Below are 25,436 nucleotides of genomic sequence, written 5' to 3' on the forward strand. Positions count from 1 at the left end.
GGGGAACCTCTGGTCCTCTGCAGGTCGTCAGACTCCAATTCCCATCAGGCCCAGCCAGCATGGCCAATGATCAGGGGTGATGGGGGTTGTAATCCTGCAACATCTGGAGAGCCAGAGGTTCTCCACTTCAGCTGCAGCACGAAGAAGAGAGTGGGACTGCCTCAGAGACTTAGTAACTAAACCAACAACTTGCTTTTTTAAAAGTCATCCAGGCAGGTTATTCTAAAATTATTTCCTGACATGAGCATAACTCACTGAGGACCTAACTGCAACATGTTGTGCATAGGGGCGAATTCAGTCATGGGAGGTCTCGCTTCAGGGCATGAGATTGGGCACAAGAGGTCCTCTTTGTGCACTGCAGAAATATGGCTCTACAAAGATGCATCCTAGTCACCTTGGCTAAGAGCCATAGCAGTAAACCTCCAGGAAGCATTAAAGTGTGACTCTTCCCTCCTAAAGAGCCACAGGCACAGATTGTCAGGAAGCACCCTTCCCAGAACTAAAAATTTAAGCTGTCCTGTTCATCCAACACCTGAAACCAGGAATTCAACCACCTGACTTACTGCCAGTGAGTCATGTGAACTTTTGTACTGAAGCAGCAAGGGGGCCTTCTAATCAGAGCCTTGTCATCGTCCTTGTGGGAATGAGGATGACTAAGAAAAACAACTAACGCCATGTAGTCATTCCTGATGCTCTGCACCCAGTGTGTAACAAGCAAGCTTATGCCTTATGGCTGACAGGATCAGCATAAGAGGCCCCTTCAGCAAAAGTTCCTGTACCCCAAAAGGCTTTTTCCCCACACAAAAAGATGCATTCTGGAAAAATCTTTCTATAACCCTTGAGACTAACGAACCCTAGGCTTTCACATCACACTGCCTCATCATGTGTGCTGTAGTGAAGGATCCAGAGTCAGGCCTTCCCAGTGCAGAGTGTCAATGGAGCACATAAAGCCCAGATGATGCTCACAATTTTTTGTCTAGGCCCAGACGTTCTACCTTGTTGATATAGGCTGTTCTTATTCAGGGGCACCAACTTGCCTCCCACACAGAGGGGGCGCGGTCACGTGACGTGTCACATGATGATTTTTTATTCACTCATCACAGCTGTAGCCCAGCTCCTGGGCTGCGGCGTGTGGAGGGCACCCAGTGGTCATGGGGGCGGCCCCCTCAATATTGGGGGGCACTGCTCCCTGCCAAAAAACATTGGGGGAGCTTCCCTATACCTGGCGCCGCTGTCTGTATTTCATTTCCCAAAACATGGACAATGCACATTGCTTACTATTTGGATCACACTGTTCTAACGTCCGCTGGATTCTTTTGTTAGGATGCGGCCACCGCAAGAGGTCGTTTAAGCTGTCCTTGCTGTGTGATAAACATTCTCCACCCCCCGACTTCTCCTGTTGCATTTATTTATTAAAACATTTGGATCCCACCTCTCCACTGAGAGGCCATGGCAGCCAACATCAAACAAATAAAAATGATGTAAATATTATTTTTTTTAAAAAAACAAGCAACAAGCAAATCACTAAAAAAAAAAAGCAATGAAAATCACAAAGGTACAAGTAAGCTGGATATCTGGAAAGAGAATGGGTTTCCAATGCAAAGCGAGATCCCTGATCACATGTTCCTCTTTCCATAGCAGCAGGCCACATATCCTATAGGGGTGTGGTTGTTGGGGTTTTTTGTGTGTATGTAGGCTTCAAATATACAGTGGTACCTCAGGTTACATACGCTTCAGGTTACAGACTCCGCTAACCCAGAAATATTACCGCGGGTTAAGAACTTTGCTTCAGGATGAGAACAGAAATTGCACAGCAGCAGCGCAGCGGCAGCGGGAGGCCCCATTAGCTAAAGTGGTGCTTCAGGTTAAGAACAGTTTCAGGTTAAGAACGGACCTCCGGAATGAATTAAGTTCTTAACCTGAGGTACCACTGTAGTGTGAAACTAAGATTTCCCATGAAGAGAAAGGGTGGCAAGTGTTCTATCTTGGGGCCTATTTTATCCTCTATGGAGGAGGTGGCAGACAAAAAACACCTCAGTATCTGCTACAGGTGGAACACACACACACAGCACCTTTTTACCACCAACTGCCCTGTGGGAAGGATCCTGATTTTCTTTACTATATCAGTACTGTTTCCTCTTTTGTTTCATTTTTAAATGCAATTTAATGTTTCCTCTCAGCTGCTTTGGAAGGATTCTTATCCTGAAAGCCAGGATATAAATAATTGTAATGAAATGAATGTTAAAAAACTGAATGAGATAATTAAGTCCTAAGGGGGGAACGTAAGGTGGGACTGTATGTTCATAATAGGCACTGCAGGCCACTCCCCAGTTTTATTCAGTTTTGAGAAGAAAAATCAGGTGGCTGATTTTAAAAAGCTGTAAGGGGCTACAGAGACCACCTGCAAGACAGAGGTCATTAAACTCCCTTTGGGCACTTTGGTGTGTTCCTCTTTGTCAACACCACTCTCCACACACCAGGGATGGGGAATCTATGGTCCTTCAGATGCAGATGGACTACATTTCCCATGACCCTTGTCCACTGGCCATGCTAGCTGGCGGTAGTGGGGAGTTATGAGTCCTACCATATCAGGAAGGCCACCTGGACCCTAAATCCCAATTTAGCTAAAGAACGTCTAGTCAATGGAGAAGTGGCAGCCAATGACGATTTCATTATCTGGAGGACGCTTGCTGCAACCCCCTGGATAACTTTAGCACAAATACATCGTGAGCCTTTAAAAACCCATGATCTTAGCATTTTGAACCACTGCATTATATGCTGTGTATTTTTATACTTGTGGGAAAACTACATTTCTCTCGGTCTCTCTGCTGGAAATGTTTATGCTGCAATTTCTTTTTTATGATATTGTGGTTTTAATATTGTATTATTTTTTTATTAGATGTTGTCAGCTGCCCAGAAAACCATGTTACTGGGTGGCCTGGTTAAATGCCGTAAACAAGTAAGAAAATAGACTTATTTTCTTATGGGAAAGGAGGTATCAGGAAATAATAAAACCTTCTGTACACTTACCTCCCACTGTAAATGAGGGGGAATGTTCCGGATCTGAATCTTCCTGCTCCTGTAAAGATATAAAGTCCCCAAAAGTAGAGATCACATGAGTCACGGGACAAGAAATTGCTTTCTGGAGCTTGTTTAGAGGTTCTAGCAGGGAAGCGCAGCTATCATATACCCTTGACCGAAGAATGGTACACTCCTTCTATCTGGGATGGTCGTCCTCTTCCACCGAGCGCGCAGCTTCGGGAGGGACGCACATGGAGCGGTGAGGGAGGAAGGGGACACCCGCCTAGCCAGCCAGATCAGCCGAATCAACCCTGGCGATCAATGGGGTGACAGATGTCGCAGCCAGATCGCCCTCACATCCATACCTCACATAGTTGAGAGATAACTAGGAGAGATAACTGTTCCTTAACAGTAGCCAGGCATATGAAGAGGTGGTACAAACTATAACTTCTCCATCTATTGTCTTCCACACCCTGAAGCACAATAAATGTTTGGGATTCTCAGCAACCCAGCTTCAACAAGTAAGTGAAAGTCAACATCAGGAGTGAAACCCAAAATTAATCCATTTGGATATTTAAGAAAATGGATGTTGTGAATTTCATCAACCCCTGCCAGCTATACTATCCAAATTTCAAATGTGCTTTTATTGTATTCATCAACTGCTTTCACATCAATATATGAATAAATTACAGTTCAAGCTTATGCATATGTACTCAGAGGAAAGCCCCATTAAATTCCATGAAACTTACTCCTAGTTAAGTGTGTATAGGATTACATACTTAGTGATCCTGGCCCAAACTTGAACTGGGAGGCATACTCAAAATACAAGCTTCACTTTCCTTCATTAACAGCTGAGTGCTATGTTCATTAAGGGAGAAGCCAGGTATGGGACAATACTTTACTTACAAATGGATTGCACAGCACTATGGAAAATGCTCCAGAACCCAAATAGTTTTATCAAGCATTGGGAATCTGAAATTAGGGAGAAACTAAGTTTGAGTAGTACATTTTGGCATGCACTGAACTCTACTGTCGCAGTAAACAGGCAGTAAAGCTGAGGTGAGACCTGACTTAAAGGCAAATTACACAAAAGGTGTGACAGTCAGCACCCAGTAAATCCTCACCACTGGGCTGCTTCATAAACACCCCCTACCCCAGGGCACCACTTGGGGAAGGCAAGAGGAGGCTGTCCCCTCCCTCCTGTGTTTCAGACAACGTATGACTATTCCTCAGAACTATTAGGGGGTTTTCGAAAGAGTGCTGGAATTCTTTTCCTTCTCTATTAATTGTGAAATTAGTGACTGAAATTAAGTGAAGCATGGGAGCCACTGCATTCCTCATTCGTAAATGCGAGTCACTTCCTTTTTATTGGAGAAGAATGTGGAGCAGCTAGAGGGAAAGACAGTGGCCTGAGTGTTCAGGTTGGACAGGCCGTTCTCATCTGGTTTGCCCCTGCGCCGGGTCTTTGGGGAGCGCTGCCTAGCCTAAGGCCTGGGGGGTTAGAACTGGCCCCTGCATTAAAACAAGCTAACAAGTAGTGACTGACCTTCAAACCTTCTAACACACGGAAAGGGCTTCACAAAAATTATGAGCTCATAATAGAAAATTAAACTGGGTAGGTGCAGGAGTATTAACCCCCTGAGCCATTTCACACACGGGTATTGGAAAAACCATTTATGGCTGTGTATACCATCTGCTGTTGCTTTTTAAAATTATGTGGCTTTTTGTGTGTTTGTGTGTGTTTATTTGTAAACCAATGTTGTTGTTTTTCAATAATAATAATAATAATAATAATAAAATAAACTGCAGTATAGAAGTACTTTGACAGATGATAGATAGATGTGTGAACATTGCACAAGAACATGCGCACCCATCGAAACAAACTTGTCACAATGTTTATATACAATAGAATGCATGGATATTCTTTATAACCCTGTACAATCATTGAGGAAAAATGTGGGCTGCCAGTTTAGGGTTGTTTTGGGGAAAGTGGGGGAAGATTCTTATCAAGCCTGGACTGGAGGCCTCAACAAAGCAAAGATTAAATTGCAAAACAAACAAACAAACAACTAATTTATTTTAAGACCATTTGTTGCAGCTCCATCTCCTTCGGTGAGAAGCAGTGATTGCCTGTGTGTTAACAGGAATAATAATAATAATAATAATAACAACAACCGTATTTTTCACCCCATAGGGCGCACCGGCCCATACGGCGCACCTAGTTTTTTGGGGGGGAATAAAGGAAAAAAAAATTCCCTTTATTTCCCCCCCAAAACCAGGTTGGGGAATCCAAACCAGGTCGGGGAACAGCGGGATGGCGGCGCTCCGCCTCCCCGCTGTCCCCCGAGCTTGTGGGGCTGCCCGATATCTGCACGAAGCCTGGGGCGCGCTGTGCAGTGCGCCCCAGGCTTTGGGATGCAGGCTGCTATCCGCAAGCCTTGGGAGCCCGACGGGAACTCCCGCGGAGCTCCTAAGGCTTGCGGAGAGCTTCCTGAAGCCTGGAGAGCGAGAGGGGTCGGTACGCACCGACCCCTCTCACTCTCCAGGCTTCAGCGAAAGCCTGCATTCACCCCATAGGACGCACACACATTTCCCCTTCATTTTTGGAGGGGGAAAAGTGTGTCCTATAGGGCAAAAAATATGGTAAAAAAATTTATTTATACCCCACCCATCTGGCTGGGCTTCCCCAGCCACTCTGGGCGGCTTCCAACAAAATATTAAAATACAGTAATGCATCAAACATTAAAAGCTTCCCTAAACAGGGCTGCCTTCAGGAAAAGCAATGTGCTGATATTACTTCTGCGTCAGCCTTCCCCAACCCAGCACCCTCCAGATGTTTTGACCTACAACTCCCATCAGCCACAGGCAGCATGTCTGCAGTTGAAATCCAGTGAAGCTGAATGTCGGACAATTCAAGACATCTAAAAGTAATCACTTTTTCCTGTAGCGTATAATTAAACTAGGGAGCTTGCTCCCACGGGGGGCAGTGATGGCCACCAATTTGGATGGTTTTAAAAGAGGATTAGACAGCTTCATGGAGGATAAGGGTATCAATGGCTCTTTAGCCTCGTCAGGCTTCTGAACACTAGTTGCTGGAAACGGCAGGAGGGGAGAGAGTTCTTGTGCTTGGGGCCTGCTTGTGGGTTTCCTACAGGCCTGTGGGTGGCCACTGTGAGAAGAGGATGCTGGGACAGATGAGCTATGGGCCTGATCCAGCAGGCTCTTCGTATGTTCTTATTAAAACATATGCAGGGCATTGGGCTGGAGAAGCTGTCCTAGGTCACAGGTGGGATGCAGAAGCCATGGATGCTACTAAAGAGATACAACATGCTGTTGTGCATTCCCCAATTCACATGCAATAAATTTGCTGTGCAAATATTACTTTCAGCGAGGAAATCCTATGTTTTTCACATCGGGGGCTTTCGAACCTGCTAGCCCAAGGCCCAGTTGGCTGAAAATGGCTGAGGCCTTCTAGTCTCAAAATGGTGGTAGATGTAGGAAGAGTCTGCACACACATAACTTTCTACTAATTTCTAATCCATCTTTGCAAATTGCTATATTCTTTGCCACAGTGGCAATGAGTTCCATCGTTCATCTTTCCTCAAGCCAAGTGCAGACATTTGCTCTGAAGGTATTGTGGCTTTTTGGATCCGGCGGGAAAGGCTTTTCTTTTGTACTTTCACCTTTCCATCCCCATATGCATCCCAAAGTATTGCTACTCATCCTCTGTAATTTCCTCTCCCATTCTCTTTCCACACTGAGATAATCCCCTATATCCTCCTCCCCAAAGGAAACAACACTTGCCAGCTTCTTCATCCCTCCCTGGTCCTGTTACATTCAGTTCTTTCTCCTATATCAGCTTTCGTCTCTTGCCCCCTTCCAGCAACAGAGAAGCTCTATCAGAGATCTTCCTCCTATGCGTAACGGAACAGTTGCCAACAACCTTGCATGAGCCAAAAGACAAGTAAACAGGAGTGAGCAGCTGAAATTGGCCGGAGCAGGGATATTCTGCTGAATCTCTTCTTGTTTCTCACACTGGGGAGTGGGGAAATCATAGAAACATTTGCCTGTGCCACTGGGTCAAAAGAGACACAACAGTAGCCACAGGCAGAGTGTTTGCATGTGTCAATGTTCTACCCACACACTGTACCATAAATGCACTTTCGTTATGTGAGCCACCCCTTTCGCCTTTATGGCTAACACACCAGCAATATTTGACACTCTAGGTAACTTCTATGAACACTGACTTCTCATTCTACCAGATTACAAAAGGTGAGTTAACTTCCTCACAGGTTCTGCAGCCAATCCCAAATTGTGATATTTGCATTCTCTCCCCTGACAGCAGCGGTGCTCATTCAGGGAAAACTAAAACATAATTCCCCAACAGCAGATAACAGTAAGGTAAGAGCTCAAGCGCAGTCTGAACTGAAAATTCAGGTTCCACTTTAATTTTCTCAGAAATCAAATGTATCCAAACAATGCAAAATGTCTTTATACAGTGACAGAAATATTAGTGCAAATGGTAAAACATGAAGCCAGTGGCAAATCCAATTTTCTGCCTGCCAATAATTCACTGAACATTAATCCTCTCATGGATTTCTATGTGGGGTAAATATACACCATGTTTAGTCATCTGCTACAATGGAGAAGACTGGCCAACATTCCCATTCATGTGACTCAGAAGCCCAAATCTTTAGTGTCTTATTCCACATGTCTGCAGTACAGGGGGATGTGAGACAGGATAGCCAACTCTGTCAGTGGCCAATCCATCTGGCTGTGAAATACTTATATAACTATAAAGAATTGGTGACCTGCACCTGCTTCTTTGCCTTTTCCCTCCTCATCTCCTTTCCCCATTTTGTACCATGTCTATTAGTTTCTGCTCACAGTTACACAACTGCCATTGTTTTCTAGCTGCATTTATACCATACATTTAAACCACACTTAAAGCACCTTACTTCCTCCGAAGAATCCTGAAATTACCCACTAGAGCTACAATCCTCAGTACCCTTAAACTACAGTTCCCAGGAATCTTTGGGGGAAGTCGTATCCTTTAAAATGCTAGCACACTTTTTTATGCTTTAGTACTTTTGCTTCCCCAAGTTGTTTCAATGCCTGGTAGATTTTCAGTTCATTTCTCAACTTTCCACTACATAAAACAAATGATACCACATGCACCATTCATTCATTCATTCATTCATTCATTCCTACCCCGCCCATCTGGCTGGCCACCATGCTTATTGCCTGTGAAATACATTCGTTATATTTTCTTGCTTGCAAGGAAGGTAAGCAGCCCTTGAAACGTTTAAGGACGCTTCTAGATTGTAGCTCTTTTCAGAGAGGTTAGATCAGATGCTAGGCAAAATCAGGTTATGCACTTACAGTTGATTGGGAGGTCTTGAGCAACAGACCCACTGGAAAGTGTGGGATAACACTTGCTTTGAAATATCATTTAACCTCTCTGCAAACAAATCAGAACAAATGCTCATTAAATGGCCAATGTCATCTTATCTCCCTGCAAACTAATTAGGATGAATGCTCAATAAGGAGGACATCTGGAAGAGATTAAAGACTCAAAGAGAATCACAAGCACAACTCCTGAAGCAACAGAAACTCATCTGGAACCTATGCTGAATCCCATTGTTCCAAACCAGACAACATTTCAGAGGTTAAACTAGGATGTTGACATCAGTTTACCTTAGATTCATGAGAGGAAGCAGTTTCAAAAGCCCCATCAGTAACCTACTCTACATTGTATCATGTTGAAATAGGTACTGTGGGAACATTTCATTATCAGCAAAAGCTGTATATCTGGGTTTGATGACTCTGCGAAGTGTTGCTAACTGCCAAGAGGCAAAGCTTCACACTTTAAGTCACATATCAGTGCAATGGCACTGGTTTCAAATTATGTTGGCAAAGGACCAGCCTAATGCAGTCCAGGCCACATTCAGTCTTAATTTTGTCCTTGTACAACCCAGCAGGAAGGAGGATGGGGTCAAAACTAGAAGTAGCTGGTTGTCCGCCTGTTGCTGGTCTCCCTGCCTTCCACCCTACTAGTTGCAATGGGCACCAGCCACCACTCCAAATAACTTAATTTGGTTTTAAGGTGGCAAATGAAGGGTCATGAAAGGAGAGCAGAAATGAAGACTGGAGGGAGAGGGAGAGATTAGCTAAAGGCAAACACAGTCAAAATGCTGTTAGGGCTTTCTTACCACTCATTCAAGTGGGTGTGTTTTCTTTTCTTTTTTTAAAGATATTTATTAAAATTTCCAATTTTTATACAAACAAAAAAGTTTAAAAACACATATAGTTCACAATACTTAGTTTTCAATGACCTATTTCCCTGACCTCCTCATACCTCCCCTTCTTGTAGTCCAATTCAAATTATTTATTCAGCAAATCCTTATCTCAAAGCATTACAGCTAAAAAAACCCTTAATTTCTATCCGACATCATTCAACATTCATTAATTTTACAATATTTCTGTAAATAGTCCTTGAATTTCTTCCAATCTTCTTCCGCCGACTCTTCTCCCTGGTCACGGATTCTGCCAGTCATTTCTGCCAATCCTATGCAGTTAATCATCTTCATCTGCCATTCTTCCAGAGTGGGTAAATCTTGCATCTTCCAGTACTTTGCAATAAGTATTCTTGCTACTGTTGTAGCATACATAAAGAAAGTTCTATCCTTTTTTGACACCAACTGGCCGACCATACCCAAGAGAAAGGCCTCTGGTTTCTTCAAGAAGGTATATTTAAATACCTTTTTCAATTCGTTATATATCATTTCCCAGAAAGCCTTAATCTTAGGGCACGTCCACCAAAGGTGAAAAAATGTACCTTCATTTTCTTTACATTTCCAACATTTATTATCGGGCAAATGGTAAATTTTTGCAAGCTTGACTGGGGTCATGTTCCACCTATATATCATTTTCATAATATTTTCTCTTAAGGCATTACATGCCGTAAATTTCATCCCAGTGGTCCACAACTGTTCCCAGTCAGCAAACATAATGTTATGTCCAACATCTTGTGCCCATTTAATCATAGCTGATTTGACAGTCTCATCCTGAGTGTTCCATTTCAGCAGCAAGTTATACATTTTTGACAAAATCTTAGTTTTGGGTTCTAACAGTTCTGTTTCCAATTTAGATTTTTCCACCTGGCAAGTGGGTGTGTTTTCTATGGTTTTAACATTCAATGCCAGCTCTCACAAGTTTAGCCTGACTCAAAGCTCCATCACTGTGGAAACGCAATGGCAATGTCAAGGTGCAAGCATGAGTCCATTTGCATCACCAGTGAGATGGAGGCTTCTAAGCAAGACAGGAAAACAATGAAAGCACCTGTTTTGGTGTTGCATTAAATGAATCAATAAACTCTGCTCAAGCATACTTCCCATTACTCAGCCAGAAGCAGGGTATGAAAAGTAAACAAGCACAGCCCACCACACTGGAACACCACCCAAACTACCCCTTCCTCCAAATCACCCCAGTGCTACCTCACTCACTCCTTGCTGAAGGTCTGCCAAAATAAACAAACCTACAAGTTGTAAATGAATACATCGGGTAGCAATGTTCAGCCTAGGCTTCTCCGGATTCTGCATCCTCTGTAATAGATGTGTCATGAGAGAACCTGGGACCACTTCCCCTCCATCAGAGTTAGTCCAAATGTTGTTTGACTCCAACTCCCATCAGCCCAAGCTAGTATAGCCAATGGTCAGGAATGGTTGGAATTGTAGTCCAATTAATGACTGGAGGGCCAATTGTTTCCCATCCCTGCTGTTGAAGTACTAGAGGGAAACTGTTGCTCTACTTGCTTTCCTGCACATACAGAGTTGCCTATCAGAGTTGGAGAAAGCAAAGCTAGAGGTATCACTGACCCAGTGGCAGGTATTACTTGATGAGGAATGGGCAGTAATAAATCTATGATATAAAGAACTCAACATGTGATCTGAGTCACCTCTTGAATAAGACCACACGTCCATCCTTCTAACTTGCCAATGGAGGGAAGCATTTCTCGAAAACACCAGCAGAGAAAAGAAACACAAGGCACCACCCATTTTAAAATAATTTGTAGCGGAGAGTTGCACACTGTTAAAGTCTATTTGTTCCACACTTCAGCCCCCTCTAGGCTTCTTTTACAATGTCTGCAGCAGCAGCAGCAGCAGCACAGATTACATGGTGTGAAAATAAAATCCGAAAATAAACCAGTAAGGCCATTTTTTAATTTTTATTTTAAATCCAGCTAAGGCCTCCTGGAAAAGTTGGAAATTGATGGAACTGTTGCAGAAAACTGGGCGGGAAATCCAAACAACAACTATGGGTTTGAGTTTTACCGCATTCCAAGTGGAGCCGAAAAGAATGATGAAAGACTTTAGACAGTACTGTTTTCTTTCATGTGGCAAGTGAGAGGTATTTAATAGTTTTCAGCTTGATGACAATGCCCATAAGGAGAATAGTCTTGACTGATCAATTTGAAGCATACTGAACACCTGGCAAAAATGTAACGTATAGGTTCTTTATTAGTGTTCAGAGTGAAGCACAAGTCCATACGTGACCAATTTAAAGCTTTTAGCACAAACTTGTGAATTGGGGGCAGTGGGCTGTGTGAATCGCTTACTAAAGATTGCATCGTGAGATCAAGAATGAGATCAAGATTACTGAGAGAGAATTATATAACCCTGGAATGTTCAATAGATGTATGCAGGGCAGCAGCAGCAGCAAAGCAGTGGAGGAGACTGAGTGACAGAAGACAAACAAATGGGCTCTCTAGTACAAAAAAGTACTTTTTTTAATAAAAAAAAGGACAGTCAGCTTCAGGGGGAGCCCCAGCACTAAAACAGAGTATGCAGAAGTAGCAAAGGCACACTATTTATGCCATCAGCACAAATTCCGCTACATGTAGGAAAGAAGGACGAAAATGTGGCTAATGGAAATGTATGATCCAAGTGTGTGCTCAAGACACACCTTTCAGTAAACAACTCTCATCACAATGCAACAAACTCTTCACAATGCAACTCCAAAGCATCCCTTCCCCCTTACTCTACAAATGCACACAAAGCACACCCATTGATAAATCCTGACAGCACACCTCTCCCCCCCCCCCCACAGAGCTGCAAATTCAGTGCCTTTCCCTACCCCAGAAGTCAGAAAATATAAAAGCATTTGCTTGGAGGAGGGGACCCCAAAGAAGAACATAGGAGACTACCATAGGAGATCAGTGCTTCATCTAGCTCAGCACTGACAGTGGTTCTCCTTGCTAGCCACACACAGAAATACTGGGGAGTGAACCTGGGACCTGACCACTGAACTACAGCCCATCCTTACAAACTGACTAGGCATGCTCATCCCTTCCCCCTCCCCACCCCATTTAGGGAGATAAGCATCATGCATTTTGCAACTGGGCATGGGCATCTAGGCAGCGACTGCCAACAAGGTCTGCCCTAACAGACCACTGCACACCAGTCTCTTAAAAAAAAAGTTTGCTCTCCTGCAAGAGAGACAGAACATCTCTCTTAAGGAGAGAACAGTGAACCTCAGGTGGTTTGATTTCAAAGTCATTTTCTATCCTGCCACAAGAGGGCACAAGGCCATTGTTTCAGCACAGGGGAGTCTAGATACAATAGACCATAGGGTTTTTTAAAAACCACAAACAGCATTTGCATTGAACCCACCAATTTGGCAGGTGATTGTTAGATGGAGTTTTGCCCTAGTCCTTCAAATGACAAGTTTTATGGCACAACTGGCTTTGCATGTATCCAAACTGAAGGACTTGGTGAATGTTATTCAATTTATAAATCTCATTCTCTTTTTTTTAAAAAAAACCCCACAGAGCAATTACATTTAAAGTGTATGCTTACGCAGATACATACATTGTTCACCAGCACGCTTTACTCACAGGTAAACCCTAGTAACTGATGGTGAAAGTCCATGCTTCTTACGAGAGTACTAGCAGTTTAACATCGCTTTTCCGCTGGAACTGATCTTTCTCTTGTGGGTATAATCTTGTTTTGAAAGATGGCTCAGGAGTATGATGGGGGTTGATTTACCTTTATCTTGGAAATAAATAGTTGGGTAGACTGCTCTCTCTCTCCCCCCCCCCCGCATTCCTTTGCAAAAAGTGATAGGCACTATTTTTCTTCTTAAATTCAGAGGAAAGACAGAAAGAAACAACAGCCCTATACTGCTCACTGGTGTGAACATACAAGCTGTACACAAGTCAAACACTTTCCTGCGGAAACTAATGTGGTTAACATATTATGGTAGTTGGTGCATTTGCACCTGTCTTTTCAAACTAACAAACAGGAATAAATATCCTTTTTTGGTTTCAGTTTCTGCCCCCGTGAAGGGAATCCTCAGAGAAAAATAAACAAAAGAAGGGCCAAACAACTCTTATTCTTGGCCCTATGATTTTTTATTTTAAAAAGATAACAAACATTTCTGAGGCCTTTGCCCCTCACTGCTGGTTAAGCCTTTTCTAAGAAGATCTTAGTCCTAACAACAACACAAAGTATTGACAGGAAATATTAATATGTCTTCCCAAACATTTCCTTACTAACCCTTGCAATATTGCAAGACAGCCCAATATTATCCTCCCATTGCAGAAAAAGGAATTGGGGTGCGGGCTGAGGCCAAAAAAATAATGGTTGGCCTACGGCTACCAAATGAATTCACAGGTGTGGTGGGAGAGACAGAGCATTTGAACCAGGTCCCCACAGCAACTAACAGTATACCGTAACACTTCTCAAAAGTTGCCATCTTCTGATTTTCAGTGAGCTAACATGGACCAGTAGATAAAGAGAACCAGACTTCAAGTAAAAAATGGGAGTTTTCATCTCTTAGCTCCAGATCCTCTTCTGTAAAATGGGAACAATTATCTCACCTAACATTTTTGTGAGGCTGAATGGAGACATGAGGTGGTCCTACGTGTCTAAGTGATGATGATCTAATTTTAACCATAGCACATTTTAGGCGTTTGTTTCTCCACAGAAATAGCATCTTGAGCATGAGAATATGGAGATGGGCATACTTTCCCTCCCCACTCCCATCTGCAGTGAGAAACCTGGTCTACTTGTATAGGCTCCCCACACATTTAAGGACTCTGGGAAATCAGCTAAAATGCTCAACTGAAGCAGGCTCCACAGTGCAAACAGTCTCCATTCAGCTCCTGGCAGGTGGCAACAGTGGGGTGAGCACACTTGGCCCTCATTCCAACTTTCCGCAGTGTTGATCACATGGAAAAGCACTCCTGGAAAGGACGAATGTCTGCAGAGAAAAGTGTCTCAGCTTAACAAAACGGATACATACATACTTCCCAGTTCCCTTTGCTATCCTTTTGAGGAAGAGCTCAGTGGTAGAGGACATACTTCTGCATGCAGGAGGCCCTCTCCAGGGAGGCCTGGGAAAGAGAGCTCCTTTCTGAAATCCTGGAAAACTGCTGCCACTTGATGTGCCCTGTTCTAAGCTAGATGGACCAATGGCCTGACTCCTTGTCATGACTTCTCTAAAGGCACTGACGTAGCCTTCATTCAGCTGATGCACCCATTCACTATCAAGACAGAGATATTCCAATACGAAGGGAAGCTGCAAAGAAGAGGAAAGCTATGAAGAGATCCTTTTTCAGACAACAGCATGTGCCCATCTGCAGAACAATGCATAGCTCCCATCCAGGCCCAGACAGCTTGCTAGGAATGATAGGAGGAGGAGTCTGACATCACAGGGCATGCTGGCCAGCTGCATGGCAGTACTGAAGACATTTAAGGAAATGAGTCAACCTCCACGCCATCTGCAGAGGCTGACAGTCCTACAGTGGAAGCATCCACAAACAAACAGGTCCAAAGGGCAAGAGGAAGGGGATGAGGAAACTATGCAAATCAATCCTTCTAGATTTACTATCAGGAGGTTTTTTATTTTATTTTTTAAAAAGCTATCTCTGAGAAGCGCGTGCAGGGGGAGGGGGTATTGATGGAAGGAGGTTCCCTTTGCTAGCTCCTGGCCTTCCCAAGTTATATTCCACAGATAAAACATCAGCATGACATTTGAGCTTTTCTACTATTTTGGTAGCACGTTTCACTGTATAAAATGATTTTACAAAACTTCTCCGTTTATCCTCAGAGACGTGGGTTTTTTTCCTGGACAGCAAAGATTGCTTTGGCAGAGAAAGAAAGAAAATGATTATATAAAAGAAAATGCATAATCAGATGCATTCACACACCTCACCACTCCAGGCTCCTCCTAGACTAGGTTTGCAAATGGGTATTTAAGATCAGAGTTGTGAAACAGAGACACTCAAGATTCAAGTTTGTCTATAACACTTTCCCAGTGGAATATGAAAGAGAAACTCACCTAAAGCTCCACAGCCGAACAAGGATTTAAGCCTGGACCTTGAAACTTAACATTTGCTCTACCAGAGCATACTGACTAGATTAGTGAACCCGGTGCCCTCCTGGTTCTCCAGCTAGCACAGCAGTTTGCTGTTCAGAGTTGGAGTCCAAAACATCTAGAGGGCATCAGGCTGGCAACTGAAAGATTATCTCTCCACTCCATCAGAACAAATACTTAGGCACTGACTCCCTTGGGCAGATTTCCCCAAACTGATGCCCTCCAGATGGGCTACAACTTCCATCAACCTCAGCCAGCGTGGCAGGACCACTGCATGTTGACCAATAGGGAGAAAAGTTGTCCAACTGCGGCTTGACATTGCTTCAAGTATTCACCTGCACTGGAACGACATTAAAAAAAAACTGTTCCTCTAATGTGGAAACCATTTTTTGTCACCACAAATAAGCTCAAAAACAAACAAACAAACAAACAAACAAACAAACCTCTAGACCAGATATTACCTTCAGAGGAATGATAATACCAGCACTGTGCTTCCATGCTTGCTGACTACTCGTCCAGTCTCTTCTTACCTGTAACATATATAGGTCTTCTTTCCTCTCTTCCTTTTGTCTCACCCACTGAAATCATGCACATCTTCCACCGCTTTTCAAATGGGCTGAATTTCAGTACTAAATGTTGAATAAATGGCAGCAGGAAAATACTTCATGCCTTGCTCCTTAAAGACCTAGCTCCAAATCATCACATAAATGAAGCTAGAATTCTGCAGTAACAATGCTCATAATTTACTAAGAGTAAACCCATATAGGCATGGATAAAGGCCAGAATGATCACAGACTGCGGGAGGCAAGCGCTTCTGGGGAGATGCTTGTGGAGAAAGGAATTCAACAGTGCAGTGATAACCATATAAATACTGTTTGATCATCACCGATGTATGAATCAGTGCCAAGGTGTGCACTTGCAAGTTTGCTGCAGTTGATGTCAAAGGGTTTGTCAAGCTGCAGGGTGCTACTAAACATGATGGTTTCTGATGCATCAGCATAATTCATGCTTCTTCAGAATTATTTCCTGAAAGTATTCCAGCTATACATCTAATGCTCCCCATGACAAGCTGAACAGAAAGGCCTCTGGTAAGCAGCAAGGAGACATCAAAACTTGGCTTGGAAAGATAAACCCAGCAGGCCTTACTCAACAACACTTAGGCCAATCCTGGGCATTGTGCTAGCACATGACTAGAGTAAAAATGGAAAGTCTGCTTCTGTAGAGAAGTGGGTTTGCTGTGCAAGAGCTCCAAATCAAAATCAGCCTGAATGTGCCAGACTGAATTGCACCGGATAAGAGCAGGAGTCTGGAAATGCCTTTAGTTTCGAGGATTTATTATAATTATTAACGCTATTCTGGTTACAACTGTTCTAGCATGTATTCACTGGTTGGGATGCTAGAATAAATCCTATGGAAGAACACTTCTCTCCCTCTCGTTCTCTCTCTGCCCTTCAGTACAGACGTGCCTCACATTGGCTGGGAATGCATTCAATTAAATAATCGCCCTCCTTGGGCAGGGGGAACCCACAGTAGTAGGAACTCTGAAAATGAGCAGGCCTTTCCCCTGCTTCTGTCTATTTTCTGAGAAAGGTGGCAATTTAATCTTGCTTGTTCCATTCTCAATGGATGAGAGGTTAAAGTGTTTTACGCCCAGGTATCCATAGCGCCCAATGTAAATGTACGGGGTAAGGTGACAAGCAGCCATCTCGCTGAATGTAGGATCAACTCTTTGGTTTCTCCCAAGCCTGCGCTCTCAGCTTATTGTGAATACTATTTGTTGTTATTTTTTTAGAGAGCAGAGTAAAAGGTTCAAGTGTTAGACCTAATACATGGTTTGTTAAGAGCAGCTCAGCACGATGCATGACACAGAAAATGCCGTGATCTAAAAGAGCAGCGACAGAAAGATGAGAACATAGTTATTAAATATTTATATTATTGCAATGCTTGCAGGACAAAAATCTGACCTGGACCATGTAGAAACTGTCCCTTTGGTCCACTGGAGAGGCTGCCTTTCCTGGTTTCAGCTCTGGCTGCTTCACATTCAAATTACCTTAAACCCGTTTTAGAATCAGATGCAGGTATAAATGAAAGGAATGGGGACAGAGCATAGCACAGCCATGTTCCTAAAGGAGTGATTACACACACTGCTTTGGTGCCCAAAATAAGAGACAAAATGAGCCAACTGGACAGCCTGATATGGCAGCAGCCAGTTCTGGCTTCTTCTCTCTTGCTCCACGTGCAGCCAGCAGTAAGTAGTGCTTGGCTCAAAACGTACTGAGTGCAGCTTCTAGATTTCAGCTTAATCGGCCATCTGGCTGCTTGCACAGAAGCAACTGCAGTTTGCCCAAATCTAGGCCTGGTCCCAGGGCAGAAATAGAGGTGTTCCAAACCAGAAATTAAATAATGAATTAAAACTAGTGATGAAAGACAATTTGGTGGACAGATAAAACCAGCAGTGTTAGAAGTTCAAGTGCTCAATCTGCCTCTCCCCCGCCTGAAAAGAGATGCGTCCTCACCAGACAAATAAATGGCATCAGTGTTGCTGCCAAACTATCTCTATTCAGGATCCAGACTAGGCATAGGCAAACTCGGCCCTCCAGATGTTTTGGGAGTACAATTCCCATCATCCCTAGCTAACAGGACCAGTGGTGAGGGATGATGGGAATTGTAGTCTCAAAACATCTGGAGGGCCGAGTTTGCCTATGCCTTATCCAGACAAAGGGGGATATAGGGACTTCCCAGCTCGGAAAATGGGCAGGGGTTTATCCCTATTACGCTACGCCTCAGAGGCACTCAAGAGTTGTTCCTCACTATCATTAGCCCCAGGAGAATAGGGAGAGAAGAACAGGTTCTCTGGGTGAGGTGGAGATGCTAATTGTGGCAAGGGTTTCATTCATTGCTGATTTTACCACTGCAGTCTGTTTGCCTTTCGATTCATGGCTTCTCTTTGGATTCATATGGAAAATACTGCAGTGGTGATGTGTTCAGGTGCTAAACACTCCTGCAGGCCTGTAAATGTTGCTTCACCTGTTCTATAATGTTGCCAGCTGCTCCTGCATCTACAAGCAATTGTAGATGCCTACTTCTCATGTAGATAGTTGTTTTAAGGCTGTCGTTTACACCATTTTTAAGTATGTTTCAGTTTCTCTTCTTATTCCAAAAGCGTAATCCCCCTCACAGCTCAGTTCTTGGCTTAGTTAGCGTACCTAACTTTGGGCTTGTTTGCCCCCCTTTCCTTTATTCTGCATTCTTTAGGAAAAATATTCATCTCCCCACACCTTGCCATCATAGCTGTCAACGTTTCCCTTTTTTAAAGGGAAATCCCCTTATTCCGAATAGGATTCCTCGCAAGAAAAGGGAAAAGTTGACAGCTATGCTTGCCATGGGTGCCGACTTGCTCTTCACATGGGGGGGTGCACCACATGACACGTCCAGCCCCTGCCTAGTGCGAAAGCACTCATGCGCTACGCTGGGATGCACAAACATCCCGCCCACCCCCCCTCCACCGTGATGCCACTCGTGTGCCAGGTGGGAAATGAGGAGGGCAGCATTGGGGGGGGGCTGGGGGCTCCTTCTGCCTGCGCAACATCAAGCAAATCCAGAAGGACATTGCCTGATCCAGAAGGCTATTCTTATGCTCTTAGCTGCACAAATATGACCATCCTTGTTTTCACAGTTTTCACAATTATGATTTGTGATAATCTCCCAGTATTTCCAAAAACACAATTCAGAGACAATTAGCTTAGCCTGGCTTGTCCCCACACCTTGCTGTGTTGCTTGCTTCAAATATATATTTCAAAGTCATTTTTTTACTTTAGGGTTAAAATAGTCTATGGAGAATTGTATTTGCAATATTCAGAAGCCATCTCCAGCTCCTGTATGTGAACATTTGTCATATGCATTATAAAACTTCTCCATAATGCAAAAGCAGCCATTTCAGAATGGGAGAACTCACACATTTCACTCCTCATGCCTGGTGCGCAAAGCAAGGCAGTCTGTCTTCACCAGCTTCCTCTTCCAGTCTTGGATTTTTGTTTCTTTACACCACATTGTCAGGCATATTATTGTTTGGGAAGAACTGCTCAGGCACTTTTAGTGGCTTGAAACATAGCCGCTGAACAAAACTGAACTATGATCCCTCCTGGCTTGTAGCTTCCCATTCCTTTCCCTTCCAGTACTCATGCCCATCTCTGAAAGTGCAACATGCACTCACTAGCCCTCTTAGGAAACCAGGACTCCCCTCCACATGTCCTATGAATGTGGGGTGGTGGTGGCAGGTGCTGAAATGCACATTTGTCTCTCTGTATGTAAGGGTATACCGAGTGGCAGGACACACAGTCAGAAACCTTAAATAAACAAGGCCCCTTATGATGTGGAGGCCTGCCAATATGTGCACAAGAATTCACGCAAACAGATGCATTCAATGTGTGGATAGGGGTAAAGCTTGGTCCCGCATATTCACTATATGAATGGAGAAGACCCGTTAACATCTGAAGTGGGCTACTTTCTAAAGGAAGTGTGTGGGGAGCATCCATCTTGGCATGTCAATTTGGCCCACAAGGCCATTTTCTCCGAACTATGGCCACTTGTCCATCAATTGATGTCACTGGGTGACATAAGCTTAATGGGCAGGGTTCAATATTGCTGGGCGTGGTTTCACCAGTCTGTTCTCTGTGGGGAATGCACTGGTGAAGTAGAACCCTCCCTCTTACCTGCAGTGGGCAGGATTGCCCATTTATCAGTCTTCTGATAATATCAGAGATTGACAGGTGAGTATTTCTGCCCCCACAGGGTGGTGGTGGTGGAGAAAAGCAAACCCCTCTTCTAAAACATATCTCTGCATTAAAGGCACTGAACAGTGAGTATTATAAATCAAAATGCATGGAACGTGCAATGGAAATGCGGTACCTGTATCAGCTGGGAAACGAATAAAAAGATGGACTAAAAAGATGGAACAGTGAGGTTCTGCAAGCAGCAGTAGCATGCATAAAAGAAGGACTTGGCGACTTTTCCTCTTCAGCACCTCAGGTGTTAATCACCAAATCCAGTGCTTTATGGGGAATGCAGCTGATAGGGGTCTGTATTTATACAACCTTGTCCAATATATGTTATTTAAAAATTGGCAAAAAGGCAGTCTTATATGAAGATGGAAGGGAATAAAATGAAGAAAATCCACAAATTAATTTACAGTTTAAATTCTGATTTTATCTGTATACTCCAAAAATTTTTTAAAAAACAAAACAAGCAACACTACCTAAGGTCTAGTCAATTTATCACTTGTAAAAAGCATTAAAGATTGCTTAGCTCTGGGCAATGCCCCTTTCCGGCCGTATAAAGTGCTGCAAGATTGGGCAAGCATTATTCCACAAGATCATTTTCCTTGTGGTGGCATATTTACCAAATATTCTGTGAATATATGACCCCTATTTGATTTTTGATCCTTTGGCACAGTAGTGTATTTTCAACATATTTGTTGACATCAGTCTGTCTTGGGAGACAATGGAGGAGTATGCCTTCAAGGGTGACGTCCAACCTTTGGAGTGTTACAGCTCCTGCTGTGGTGGTAGAGACAGACATGTTTTGTTGCAGCTAGGGCAGATGATTTCTGATCATTTTGGACAACAGTGTATTTTCAACATATAACATAACATAACAACATATAATAGGCAACATGCAAACCTATTTATTACTTGACAGATGACAACATATAACATATCCTAACACATGCCACATCCCGCAATGCCACCAAATATGAAGAAGCTCAGTGAAAATCACAAGCAAAACATCAGCACAATCACAGAGTCATCTAAAATATAGTGCACTGCACTTAATTCATTTCAACTTTGATATCCAAGCTGTTCTGGATATTATTATGTTTTTACCAGTGGTAATCATTTCTCTTGCCTGATCTGAAGCACTGCAAAAGCTTCGGAAGATCAGAATCTACCTTAACGCAGGTCAAACTATTTGCCCATCCAGCCCTGTAATGTTTGGCTCTCCAGGTGCTGGAGACTGAACCAGAGACCCTAAATCTTGGAAGCACACTGGAGCAGCTACATGTACATTTGCACAATACATTCTATAACAGCAGACATTTCTTTGGTACTGAATTTATGTTGTGGGGGACCTGGTTTTGGATTGCTCAAGGTGACACTTGGACTACGGGGGTTCACTTGCCGCAGTTTTCTGTATCACTCATACATCTCAAGCAGGGATGCCAAGTTGAATAAAATATTTTGGGAGGGAGTGAGGCAGGTAAATCCCACCCTGCATAACCAATCACAAGACACGGTGCATGCATGCCATTTGAATGGCAATGCCCATCAATGCTGGAGGGGCCAAACCCCCCTCAAGTATTTTTTGGGGGGGAGGGGAGAGACTGAAGGGACCTCAGCCCCTAGGAGTTGGTTCCTATGGTCTCAGGACTTCTAAACCAACAGTGCACAATCTACTTTTGCTGTTCTTCCTAAGAAATGGTGGAGGTGCTGGAAGAAACAGGAGGGACTAGGTGTCGGGAGTCAGATTGCTGCCATCTGGGCACATGGAAGTGCTGTAGCTCAATAGCAGAGGAGGTGCTTTGCATACGGAAAGCCTTGGGTTCAATCCCTGGGTATCACCAGGATGGGCTTGGAGAAACCCCAATCTGAAACCTTTGGAAGCTGCTGCCTGTCAGTGCAGACAATGCTGAACTAGATGAACCAACCAGTAGCCTGACTCAGAATAAGGCAGCTTCCCATGTTCCTTTCTGCCATTTTACCCTACAGGCTCACATCGGCACCCTCTGGTCACATGCCCTTGCGCTCCATCTTCTCACTCTGGAGCCTCTTCCACAGCTCATGCCACACACCAACAATTCAGGCCTCCAAAAAAAAATGAACTCAGAAATTCCTCACCCGTTCCTGCACAAAGAACTTCACGAAGCCGTGAAGCTTGCCAGAGGAAGTTGGCCAGCACGCAGTATCGTATAACTTGCTGTGCTTCTCTCGATCGAATGCCGAAACAATGTTCCAGTCAGTCTCCCAGAGCTGCCCGCTGAGTTATCTCTGGACCGCTCACATAATCAAATGCAGTTTATTCAACACACAGAAAACCTCGAAAACAGCCTCGTGCTACACACTGTCAGAAGTACTCATGAAAAAACATGCCTCGAAATTCAGTTTCTAGCTGGCTGCCAGGTCTATAAATAGAAAGGAAATAAGGCATTTGGTTCACAACCCAGTATTATCTCACAGTGTCCTGAACATCAGCAGCTGCATTGCTCAAGATCAAGGATTTCCCTGGAAAAGTCTCAAAGTACACTGCAGCCACCCTGAGAATTGCTGACCTTGAACAGTCTGTATTCTTGAACAGGAGTTCTAAGATGCACAGGACACGACTTGTGTTGCTCACTCCTATTTAGGCTACTTCCATAATTGTGCTCTTTCACAGGGAGGTCATAAACTTGGTCGAGCCTTAAGGAAGGATGGGAGGGTGTACTTTCCCCTGTTTATTTGTTTGCTTTGTAGCACAAGACAATCTTTAATAGAAACCAATTTTAAAAAGGAAGGATGGGAGGGAGGAAAAGAGGAATCTTATGCCCTGGTACAAAGCGATTTAACTGGCCCTTTCCACATGCTCTTAGAAAGTACTGAACCAACAAGGATATAGTAACTCCGGAATGCTAAATGATTCACAGCTGAATACTGCAAGTTCAGATATGATCAGCTAAACTGATCAATTTCTTCTGCATCTGCCATGTGCCGTTGTACAACACCCTGCTTACTGCTCTTTTGATGTTGTAGCATTATTAGATCATGGGTTATGCTGGCTGGGGCTGATGGGAGTTGTAGTCTAACAACATCTAGAGGTCATCATGTTGGCTACCTCTGCTCTAGAGCAGGGGCCAGCAAACATTTTCAGCTGGGGGCCGGTCCACTGTCCCTCAGACCTTGTGGGGGGCCGTACTATATTTTGGAGAGATAAAATGAACAAATTCCTATGCCCCACAAATAACCCAGAGATGCATTTTAAATAAAAGCACACATTCTACTCATGTAAAAACATGCTGATTCTTGGACCGTCCATGGGGCAGACTGAGAAGGCGATTGGGCCGGATCCAGCCCCTGGGCCTTAGTTTGCATACCCATGCTCTAGAGCATGCACAGCCATGGTTCATACGATCAACAGCATCTAGTACAGCACTGACAAACATCATGACTCTTGCACCATGCAGGAGGCATGGAATGGGGAACCACGGCCCTCCAAATGTAGCTAGAGTCCAACGTCCATCAGCCCAGTACAGCATGGCGAATGATAAAGAACGATGGGAGTTGTAGTCTAGAGAGCTATAGCCTAGTATGATCCAAGGATGTTCCTATGCTATGCTATACTACACTTTACCTCTTGTTTTTGGATCAGCTCCATGTCCTACTAGAAAGAATGCTGACATTATCCTTCTTGTCCATAAAAATAATCCATACACTCCACTAATTTTGTCTTCATTTTGGCACAGTTATTATTATTTTTTCTAGAAAGCAGCCTGCAGTACCAACAGAAAACAAAAGTCTGACCTTTCTTCCTACATCGGTACTGCTTTAGGTTCTCATTGTGCGAAAGAATCAAAAGGCAGAAGAAAGTTTCATTCATTAAAACTCTGCTTGTCCATTCACAGAAATGTTTGCAAATAGCTAATTCCTTCCTTATTCATTTCAGTTGGAATGCTAGAGAAGGATCTTCTGGTAGTGTTCAGAACTCAACATTCTATGCTCACTCTAGATTTCTGCCAAAATTCTACATCAAGTAATTCATTGAAGTGCTTTGAACTGGCACTGAAATTATTACCATACTTAGTACTCAAGAGCACATTTTCAGTTTTTATATGATGATCTTTTTGAGGGAGGAAAAGTGGAGAGTATAAATTATCTATTTTTTCAACTGTATGCACATCACAATATGACTCTTTGTATCGTTTTAACTGTTGGAAGTCATTTCATGGACTGAACAACATCAGCAGAAAGATAAGCAGGGTTTTAAAGCTCAAAACATGAGTAAGTCCTTGCTCTCCCCCATCCCCTCCTTAATTTATTCTCATTCAGTAATTTACAACATCAATGATCTTGTGGCACTGGTTTCATTCACAAAGTGCCTGGTGGCAGTAGATCTCATTCATAAGATTGCAAACTGCTGGGAATTTCAAAAGTTCCATAACTGAAAGCATCCTTTAACATTTGTCTAAAACAGCAAGTACCATTCACAATTTCCACCAATTAAAGGTGAATATAAAGGCTTTCCATTTCACCTACTAAAGCAGTGATGGGGGCCCTGTGACCCTCTAAATGCTGCTTAACTAACACTCCCACCATTCCTGACTATTGGCCATGCTGGCTGCGGCTGATGGGAGCTGGAGTAAAGCAAGCTGGACCTGTGTGTCTGGATCAGTCGTAGGCAATGGAGGAATAACTAGGGTAGGGAACTACTAGGTGGAGCACAGCTCTCTTGCAGATTGAAGCACAGTACTGAATCAGGAAGACTGCTCTTTGGATTAGCTCAGGGTTTCCCAAACTTGGGTCTCCAGCTGTTTTTGGACTACATCTCCCACCATCCCTAGCTAGCAGCACCAGTGGTCAGGGTTGATGGGAACTGAAGTCCAAAAACAACTGGCGATCCAAGTTTGGGAAATGCTGGAATACAGCAACTGCTTTCTTCCATCATGTGTGCAATTGTGGGTGCAATGAAAGGAGGCGAGTAATCAACCATCTCCACCCTAAACTACCTAAGGGGTGCCACCTGTCCCCATCCAGCTGTTCCCCTCACATTTGGTATCAGAGAGGGGGAGACAGATGAGTTTTCTCAAAGAGCAGGGAGAAGTATGATAGCTTCACCATGATTTGGAGTGGGATGCTCATTTTTCTCTGTCCCACTACCATCTCTTGTTCAAAGATCTTGCAGTTTGTCTTCAAGCAGCCTGCAAAACTAGTTTGACCAGATACAACAGCGGAACAAAAGGAAAGAGGAAAGCACATACCATGCATACATGGTTCTGCCAGGCTCCCCCATCA

At 43.7% G+C, this 25,436-nt stretch overlaps 1 protein-coding gene across 3 annotated transcripts in view; it reads right to left on the reverse strand.

Annotated features, from left to right (window-relative positions):
* Positions 1-25,436, reverse strand: part of IGF2BP2 (insulin like growth factor 2 mRNA binding protein 2) — a 59,895-nt gene that overhangs the window by 22,287 nt on the left and 12,172 nt on the right. For all 3 annotated transcript variants that reach the window (XM_053389777.1, XM_053389775.1, XM_053389776.1), the window contains exon 3: positions 3,031-3,079. In XM_053389777.1, coding sequence (XP_053245752.1) covers positions 3,031-3,079 — 49 coding nt within the window. The remainder of the gene's footprint in view (positions 1-3,030; positions 3,080-25,436) is intronic.

The sequence above is a fragment of the Podarcis raffonei genome, chromosome 5, assembly GCF_027172205.1.
Source record: "Podarcis raffonei isolate rPodRaf1 chromosome 5, rPodRaf1.pri, whole genome shotgun sequence".
Lineage (NCBI taxonomy): Eukaryota > Metazoa > Chordata > Lepidosauria > Squamata > Lacertidae > Podarcis > Podarcis raffonei.